We start from the raw sequence: 10,355 nt of genomic DNA, 5'->3' as shown, positions 1-10,355 counted from the left end.
TTTTTTACTCCTCTACACGCTCCCGAAGTTTTGCCATTTAATTTGGAAACACCCTGTATACGCACACTCTCTGATCAATTATAATTTTTTATTCTGCTATATCGCATATCTACTCTTTAAAATTTTTGAAGTTGAATCTAATTCTAAAAAGTGACAAAGCGTTACAATTAAACCAGTGTTGAAAAAGAGTGGCTCAGTTGTCAATTTTTAAGAGTAAAATTTCACTCTTTAAAGTTAGATTCCACTTCAAAGATTTTCGAGAGTAAACATGTCGAAACGCAACGTATTTTGTGCTAAAAGCATTTGTTTGAAATAGTAGTTTGTATAGCATGATTTTAGCTGAAAAAATCAAGCGAAATGGATATGGCACACAAGGGAATTAGAGGAAATGCGGAGTCGACAGGACATAGTCTCCGATGCTCACGTACATGAACCGGTTTATATTTAGGGATGACACGAGTTGGCTCGAGATAACCCAGAGGAAGGATGGACTTGCGCGAACGTTCTTGTAGGAAGGGGTGGTTTTACGCGCGCGGCAGGGTGTGCGTTAATTGATGTAATTATATCTTCCTTGCAGCGAGATACGCTCGCTTCGCGCGCTTGTATGCAAAGAGAGATACGCATACGCGTGCATGCAGAAAACGGCGGGTCAGCAGGATGTAGGTGTTCGTATATGCGATATATTGCGCCGATGCGACAGGACATTTATGTAGAAGGGTTCAACTGCAATCGAGTCCCCCCCCTAGTAATAACATACTATTATTGTGCTTAAATCGGCCACTTGATAATTGATGGCGGTTATTTTCTTGATAATCAGCAATTACAGCAAAAAGAGAGAAGGGAGAGATAAAATATAAACAGAATACTATTCTACGTTCTTTCATCAGAATAATCGAATATACAAATGACTTCGTAATTGTAAGATAAATATAGCAGTTAATGGATGTGACCCAGTTATTGGACGAAATGACTAAAGTTTTAAAATTAAGCCTTTAATAACATGTGCGACTCTAAATAAACTCGTCTTATTAAATTTTTATAGACAACGAATTTATTTAGTTATATATACAAAAACTCAATATTTAATTTGTTATCATTTCGTTCAATAATAATTGAGTCATGTCCATTAACTGGTACATTTACCTTATATTCTTTTATATTCTATCCAGATTGCTATGTTGTGTGTGTATTCTAATTAATATTATAGTCTAATCAAGACACATAAATAGCTGTACGTGCTCCAAAAAATATCTTATTTAAGATAACTTTCAGACGTCTTTTCAGAATCTTAACAATGTTTTTAAAACAAATCTTTTGAGAGAAAATCTTGAAACATCTTTTAGATATGCGTGTTATCTGACAAACTACCATGTTGAACAACAGTAGCAGATTTTTTTCTGGAGCATCTCAAGCTCTAGCGATCGCGTCACTTTGTAAACGGCATTATCACAAAGGAGGTTTCGCTCTTGCAATCAGGCCACTTTCAGCGCTTTGCGATATATGTGTATCAAGGTGCTTGTTCAATGATCCCTTTTCGATGTAGCGCTATACGTACTCTTTGTACGGGACGGTGTCACGCGTCGGTAATAGAGAAACATTGAATCGCTTCCTTTCTAGTACCTTTGTTCACCTATACAAAGAGGAAAGCTTCGAAACGCAAAACAAATATGCCTGGCGAAGTCATTTAGTAACTGGGAAACGTACAAAACATTTACTACGATCCTCGGATTCCGTTCATGAATTTGCAGCGACGATCGACGAGTGGTGCTACACAATCCGCGTTGGTAATCGAAAAATACGAAAAGCCAATTGTATCCCTTAACTATATCGCTGTATCGCTATTTCTTTCTTTCCTTTCATCGAGACGTAAGAAAGCGAGCGATAAAAGAAAAGTTACTTATAGCGCTTCCTACTCTACAAATAGCGAAGTTCTATTTCGCGTTGGATAAAACGTGGGATTAGGAAAAGCGGGGTGAGTCGCGTTACTATATAGCGAGGTAGTAGGAATATCCCTCCGGAGAGATCGATAGAAGTTCCAGTTGATCGAGCATTTTGCATCGACTGTCGCGGCAGGCAACACCGATGCATCGATGCTGAATCCGTTGTTGCTGGGCTTGGCAGCCATGGCGACCCTTTTGGCCCTGGCCGTTGCTGGAATCCTAGCGGCGCTCTACCGGAAGCACTCCACCGGCCGACCCGGAAGTCCAAAGCACGCTCCCATCGTATGCGAGCCGCCTAATGCAGGTGCAACCACCCCGGTGCACTCTCAGACCAAGCAGGCGGTCGATGACATCGATCCAGACATCATACCCAACGAGTATGGTAAGTACGTCAGTATTTCGTTGGAAAAGGTTTACATGAATTGTGTATATTGGCCCTTTTTTTATGTCGATAAAGAACTGAGCTATCATTTGCATTATTTTTCAATTTTGTCGAAATCACCGCGAGAAAATAGAAGTGAGATGATAATAATATTTGATATTGATTTTTTCCGAAGAAATATAAAATTACTAAAAGTAAAATTACCTACATATACGAAAAATTTCAATAAGTTTTCAAATTTCAATTATAGGATGAAATATTGGCTGCATTCAGAAACGTCGGATGCCTTCGATGCTTCGGATTCATCATCTGTCCTTTAACATTAAATATTATTATGTATTTTAACATTAAATGTTAAACAAGGATAGATGATGAATCCGAGGCATCGGAGCGACATTTCCGAATGTAGCCATTAACTATACTTTTCATTTTTAAAACGCATGGTATAGATGAAAGTAAATATATCTTATTTTAATTGTTTGTTTCTACAGTTCTATATTTTTAAATAAACAAAATAAATATCTCAATGTGTTCTTGATAGGAGATAATTAAATAAATTATATCGTAGTAAAGAATTCTAGAATATCATTCGAGAATATCATTGGCTGTGATTATTTTTGTACAGACTTCGAAAAATAGAGATGCAGTAATACGAGTAATAACGACAGTATGTTTAATATTAAATTAAATTAAACAAGTTGTTGATTTAAAAATTTAAACCAACATTACTATATATCTAAATATTTTTCTCATTTTCTCTAATAAATTCATATTATATTATCCATAAATTTCTTGTAAGCTGAATCGTATATTCTGTTAATCTTCATGTATGTATAAATGTAATACGGTTAGATTATTAGCAGCATATAGAAATATTACATCGACATTCAATAGTCGATATTTTATAATTTACGTTCAACTTCGTTTGTGAATTATATATGAATCTTTTAGCATGCCAATAATAATTCAACTGAGCTCTTTGTATAATTAATTTTATAATTGTATCAAATTAAGAACTTCCATAAAATATTCTCGAAAAAGATAAACATATTGCTGATAAATATGTACTTTCGAAATAATATTCTAAATCTGCGTGAATATGAATATAATAAAACCCTTTTATATGACATCATTTTCCAAGTGTATAATAATAAACACGTAATGTTAGTTTTTGTACTTATAGCAAACGAGTCCATGAAACAAATTTCTCATTTAAATTCATTTCAGCGCGATGTTACTTTTTCCATGAAAATACATTTCCATTTGCGATATTAATACGCGAACTACGTCGCGGCGAGCGAACTACGTGAATAATGATAATGTCGGGAAATGAAGTTGGATTGAAATACTTAAAAATCGAGAGATCTCTCGTAAATTTCGCCTTTCGTAATGAAAGTTTCATCGATAGAATAGTGCAAATTCTTGCAGGGTTTTTTCACAATTTCTCACAATTTTTCACAATTTCTATCTTTCTCGATGCAAAAAAAAAAGATGGAAACCATAACTACGAATTAGTCGTGAAGCTTATGTTTTTTCACATTTACAAGAGATAAAGTACTTATAAAAAAATGGCTGTTCCTTTCTCCTGATTTAATCGACTAAGCAGCTTAGTCGTTCGGTCTCTGCATGGCTTCCGTAAATCTGTCCGCAGAAAGAAGACCCCTAACATATACCCCCGTCTATAAGACACCGCCACAACGAAGAAAGAAAGATCGCGCCACCGATGAAGACACCTCGCCGGAGAAAAGGCCGATCGTTCAGCACGGTCTGGACCTGCCTCCGGATCCGATGTTGACTGACTGCCTGCCAACGCCTACCATAAATTATCCGCAAAATCACGTGTCTCAGCAAAGCGCTTATAATCATCCGCCCACGATGGCTGATTTCAAGCAGATGGCGATGGACGCCTTTAATCAGCGTAACAACCAAAACGTAAGTAATTGTAATGTAATATTGCATCTTATTTTGTTATTTCTTCATCATTAATCTATAAGTATCCGTACTATAAAGAAATTAATTCTTTGTCAAGGAAGAAATCCATGATATTATGATTGAAGGAAAGTGTAATTGTATTAAGATTAGGAAATGAATTCAATATGACCGATAACATTATAACATTATACATTATACATTATAACATTATACATTACACATTATAACATTATACATTATAACATTATAACATTATAACATTATAATAACATTTGGATTACAAATAGCGCTTATTTAATATTCTAACAAAATGTTGAACAAGAAGACTTCTTAATATTTTCGCACAAATTAGCGAGCGAGGAGGAACAAGGAAAAAGTAGGTCGAATTATGTTCGAGCGCATCAAACAAGCGCTGCATTTTTTATTTTTAATGTCTGATTTGATCTTCGTTGAAATGTTGCGTCTAACTTCCGCAAAGCTAAATCAGAAAGGCTGTTTTAAATATTAGAAGCTCGAAGCAGAGTGATGGGAAGTTAGTCAAGAGGAGGAATCGGTTGCTTCAATATGCGGCAGTCTCCCACTTTAACTTTTCCGGTTTAGCAGAATCTTGAGTTATCTGCGCTTTCGTAAGTTTAATTACGTCGAAGTTTTCTCGATAATTTGACGAGGCCAGTCCCGATGTGCAGGACTCGTCTTCATATTCCGCTGTTCTTCTTCAGCGATTGCTTTTTATTTAGATAACTGAATTAATTGTGACATATTTAAAAAATACGCGGCGAGAGATGCAAATTTATTAATTAATCAATAATTGGTTCATCGATTTGTTAAACTAATAATTGGTATTAAAAATGTAGTGCAATGTTCAAAATTTATTAAAATTATCATCGAATAATAACAGCTTTATAAAATATATAATGTTATAAGCCATCGAGGTCATAGAACAAAAAAAATACAAAAGACAAATAACACTTTGTCTTTTTTAAAAACTGTTTATTTAGAAATGAAAGTTTTTGGAAGTTTTTTCTGAACGAAATCAGCGCATGTCATTTTTCACACAATTTCATTAATTTGAAACCTCTTTTGTGTACATGTGTCATCGGCGAAAGGATTAAATTGAATATATTAAAATCTTTTGACTTAATACTGTTTTCGCACGTTAAAACGAATGAATTGTATAACACATGTATCTCTTTTTTAATCAATAAAATAGTCTAATGAATGTCGGACGTGATTCCTGCTTTCAGATATATTATAGCCTTCAGAGGACGAGCAAAGGGCTCTCGTCGATGCCACAGAGGCCCGTTTCATCGTCGATCTCCGCGCAAGGCAAATTCCATCAACCTGAAGTGGTGACACGCTCGAATCGGATACAGGAGAGCTGTATATAAGTTCGAAGGTTTTCCCTGCGGGATCAACCTCGTGAGCTTCTAAGACGCCGCCGGCGATTATATTTACACGTGTAAATGTAACGAGTACGTGCGGAGAACAGCGTAGGATCCATGGATCCCCGAGACGCGAGCGCGAAGTCTAACGTGGTATCTTCCCATAGTTGGTACACGAGTTTCGAACCACTCCGCGAAACACACTTAACGTTTACTGTACAAAACCATAGAGAGGCTGATGGTGTGTTCCAGATCGTATTGATGGGAACGCGGTCTCTCCTCGAGATTACGTTATGCCGATGCCGCCGGGGACGGCGCTACATTTTCATATATAATTTTACGGGGAAGACAAGGAAATGACATTAGTAAGTTAGAAAGGTACCCGTACATGTCCAAAAATATTTCTTTACTGCCATACTGAGGTATTAACGGTATATCGTAACGTACAAAGAGTCTAACCCCTAAAAGTAGTTAATGTCAATAACGAAGGAGATGAGGCTGGGTCAAAGCGAGCTAAAGAAAATTTTAATGGCGCTTTATACTTTATTCATATACTTCCAGTTTTCAAGTCGCGCATAAAATGACGTCTTTATACATATATATTATAATATCTTAACATATTAATTCTTTTGGAACACTTTTACAATTTATTAAAATTACTTTCAAGTAGTTGCCCTTACAACAATTATAAGATAATACGATCGAGAATATTATTTTTTCGATCAAAGCTCATTCTCCAGCCTTATCCTCAAAATACTAACGATATTAATGTGATCGTATTCGAAGCTCATCACTGCTCATGTTTTTCGTATGCAAAATTTTTATAACAACTCAGACAGAAAATAAATTCGTTCAAAAGACTTCGCCGAACTCGAGAGAATCTCTTAAGGAGCGACGTCTTCGTTCCCGATCACTGATGCGGCACACGAACGTGGATTTTACTGTTTATATGGAACTAGTTTTTGTACAAAGATCTATTGTAAATAGACACGAGCCTGGCCCTAGAATTATAGTCACTAATGTCCGAATTTCATCCGTTACACATCCGTTAAGTCGAGAGATGTCCGATCGCGTAAGATAAAACTCGATGGCATACGAATACGAATAAAGAGAATACGTTTCATCTGTTTTACACAAACAAGCTCATTTTCTTATCTTTCCTTGGCTTTACGTACTCCTTTCCATTAAAACCAAAGAACGAACAGCATGAAAAGTAAAATTTCTATGGTACGTGAGACGAATTTACTCGCGCAACGTATATACTTGTGTTACTTTTCCATTATACTTTTTCATTTCTAACGTAAACGAAATTTCTATGCGTTTGAATTTAACAACGTGGGTGTACACGTTACACAACTCGTACTTAATACGATATTGCTCGATACATCTCCATTTCCTGTTGTACTTAATGATGTAAAATACGTATCAGTTATTTTGCCATTTTACTGAAAGAGCTCAGCTTTTCTTTATTAACGAGAATATTCGTGAGCCACTACTATTTTAAGAGAATATGTAATTATAAGAACTTTATAAATTTAATTTTACTTGATTTGCATCTTCATTTCTTAGGTAAGTACTTTCAGATTTCTAATATACCTTCTAATATACCTACACAGGCATGAATAATTACGGAAGATAGCAGCATTTAATAATAGTTGAAAATGCAAATGTTTAATGCCATGTCTCGGTAGAGACGCGTCGACATCGCAATATGGGGGAGAGGCAATATATTTCGCAAAAAGAAAATTGCCACAGGCGAGACGTATCGCACCATTTCCTCGAGATAAACGCGCCGCGCGAGATGGCTGAAGTGCTTTAAGGAAAACAGATCGTCGCGCCTCTCCATTAGCTTCGAAGAGAGCTGCAAAAGCGTCCTGACAGCTAGGTGAGCATCCTATTGGACGAAGAACAGTAATTCGAGCATTTCGGGGGAATACGAGGACGCGCTACAGTGTTTGCATACATTGTGCATTCTCGGTCTTGCTAACAAGGACTAACCCAGGTTGCCGGAGTAACCTATTATTCTATGTGCCATCCGTGTCTCCAGGGCTGTTAAGACGACCTATTCCGCTCCTAACGCTGTCGTAGCTATCCCCCATCAGACTGTCACCCATTCCGGCTGCGAATTGCGAGACATAATTACGATTCATCCAGGCATCATAATCGAATGATATCGCAATACGTGCAGATGGAACGGTCAATGATCGCACATCGTACCTCATGGTATTCAGTCGACTAATGCTCTGATTGAATCACAAATCCACAATCTAGCCCACACTATTTCCTCATAATGCTGAGAAGATATCGGTTTTATTTTGACGCTTCTTTCTTGTGAAATAAACATCGTTCTCTTTATTTTTCGTCGATAAAATGTTGGCTCTTCATAATCAATGAAATAATTTATCAAGACAGACGGATATTGATTCAATTTAAAAACGGAGAAATTAAGGGCATATACCACGAACGCTCGATGTTTTCTAGCGAAGCTTATCTTAAAGTCAATACATATAGAATTACAATTAATAGACGTTTCGGCCTTCAATTAGGCCATCCTCAGTATATAAAATTTAAAATATAAACGAAATAGTGTATATAGTACAATTAATCTAAGATATTTCTTTTTTAACATGTCTACATGTAAGTACGCTCGTTGAATTTATTTTTCTACTTTCTTTAGTTAGTTACATATTTGAATGTATCCAGCAAATTTCGTTTTATGTTCCAAATTGTTTCCGATAGCTTTAGGTATTAGATAGCTTAAGGTATTAGATTGTAATTGAACACAAAATTTCCAGATTCTAATGATCATAATGTATCGTGATAAGTACAGAGGTTGCAATCATCTAGCAAGTTATCACTCATAAATTTAATATCTGTGTTCCAGTAAATTTGTAAAGATTGGTATCGTAATTGGATAATACAAGCTATCGGAAACAATTTGGAATATAAGACGAAATTCGTTGGATACATTCAAAAATATGTAACTAACTAAAGAAAGTAGAAAAATAAATTCAACGAGCGTATTTACATGTAGACATGTTAAAAAAGAAATATCTTGATAGATTAATTGTACTATATTCACTATTAATTGTACTATATTACACTATTTCGTTTATATTTTTAAATTTTATATACTGAGGATGGCCTAATTGAAGGCCGAAACGTATATTAGTTGTAATTTCTATATTGTCTTTAAGATAAACTTCGCTAGAAAACATCGAGCGTTCGTGGTATATGCCCTTAATTTCTCAGTTTTTAAATTTTGACCACGTATTGATATTTATTGTTGATTCAATTTATTTTGTAGACAAAAAATATTATTAATAATTGTTTGTTGATAATTCGGTGTCCTTGCTACAGTTTGTAATATGTTTGTCATCAATTATAATCATAAAAGCAATATATTAAAATTTACAGAAATTTGTACAAAAAATTATATTGGCGGTAAATTGTTTGCCATTTTTGTAAGAGGAAAAGGTATTGCACTACGAAGTTTAAAAAGTAATCGAATCGTGAAGCAGCACGCTCAATTAGCTATGGAAATCATTTCCGACGGTAAGTCTGGCACGATAATCCCGCAAAATGATTCCGAGGTTGCCTCTATTTTCGACTCTATTTTCTTGTCGCCGAAGATTCTATATATCGGTTGAGTTACAAATATATATATATGAAATAAACAGAATAAAAATACATGTAGCAAAAACATGCAAAGTCATGCAAAGTTTATTGATACAGGATCGATAGGATAAAAAGTTTCGCTTTTTTCTTTTTTTATCAATCTAGAAAAAAAACTCAGGAATAGATAATATGCCTTGTTTTTAAACATTAATAAACAATTTGTATCTTTTCATGAAATAAAATTTTTAATAAATAGTTGATATTTTAACTTCTTCATTTTTCTACTGTTTATATGAAAATATTAATTTATTATTATTAACATGATGAAAAAATCAATTTAAAAAATCTGAATAAAGAGAATAAAAGTTGTATAAAAATTCAAAAACGTTATTGATATGTAACTATCTTTATTGATATGTATTATAATTATCTATCACTAAACTATTATAGAAACAGTATAAATATACAATATCATAAATGAGTTACTGTTTCCATAGTTTAGTGATAAATAATTGTGTATTCGCTGATACATAATATACAAGAAAAATGAGGTTTTTAATAATTTATATTTTTAAATTATATTTTTTGAACAAGAAGGATTAGTAATAATTATTTATGTGCATGTTTTAACATAATTAATATAATACGTATTTATAGCACAATCATGTCATTATATATTCACGTAATAATTGATGAGTTCGTGCCATAGCATCGTGAAACAAGAACTGCACTTATGTATCACATAATTTCATCCATTAAATTCAAAAACATTATTTTAAACCTCATGCTTTCATCGAACCAGGCAAATGATTATAAATTCTCAATTACGTTCCGATTGTTTGCTCAGCGAGCAAACTTGTTTTGCTTCTATTCTTAATTAATACCATTATAGTGTCAATTAATATCTCTCACAAAAAACCGTTACATAAAAATTATTACAGTATACAAAAAATGAAATGAAATCTTTAAATTGCCCCAATTGAAAGAAATATATTTTCTTGCAACATATAACATATACTTTATTTAAAAAAGTAAAAGTACAAAAAACTTGGCGCTACTAGACCTCAAAATATATAATGAGCGAATGTTACATAAAAGAAA

The 10,355-nt window shown here is 34.2% G+C and overlaps 1 protein-coding gene across 1 annotated transcript in view; it reads left to right on the top strand.

Moving 5' to 3' along the window:
• The window catches only part of LOC108731432 (hemicentin-2), a 112,934-nt gene extending 106,637 nt beyond the window's left edge, over window positions 1-6,297 (top strand). Inside the window, exons 11-13 of the mRNA XM_018461765.1 lie at window positions 2,074-2,322; window positions 3,974-4,254; window positions 5,499-6,297. Of these exons, the coding sequence (XP_018317267.1) occupies window positions 2,074-2,322; window positions 3,974-4,254; window positions 5,499-5,642 (674 nt within the window). The 3' untranslated portion in view covers window positions 5,643-6,297. The remainder of the gene's footprint in view (window positions 1-2,073; window positions 2,323-3,973; window positions 4,255-5,498) is intronic.
• The last annotated feature ends 4,058 nt before the right edge of the window (window positions 6,298-10,355 follow it).

Source organism: Mycetomoellerius zeteki, unplaced genomic scaffold, assembly GCF_001594055.1.
Source record: "Mycetomoellerius zeteki isolate Tzet28-1 unplaced genomic scaffold, Tzet1.0 scaffold128, whole genome shotgun sequence".
Classification (NCBI taxonomy): Eukaryota; Metazoa; Arthropoda; class Insecta; order Hymenoptera; family Formicidae; genus Mycetomoellerius; species Mycetomoellerius zeteki.
The sequence above is the reverse complement of the archived record's forward strand: the minus strand, read 5'-3'. Positions and strand labels throughout refer to the sequence as shown.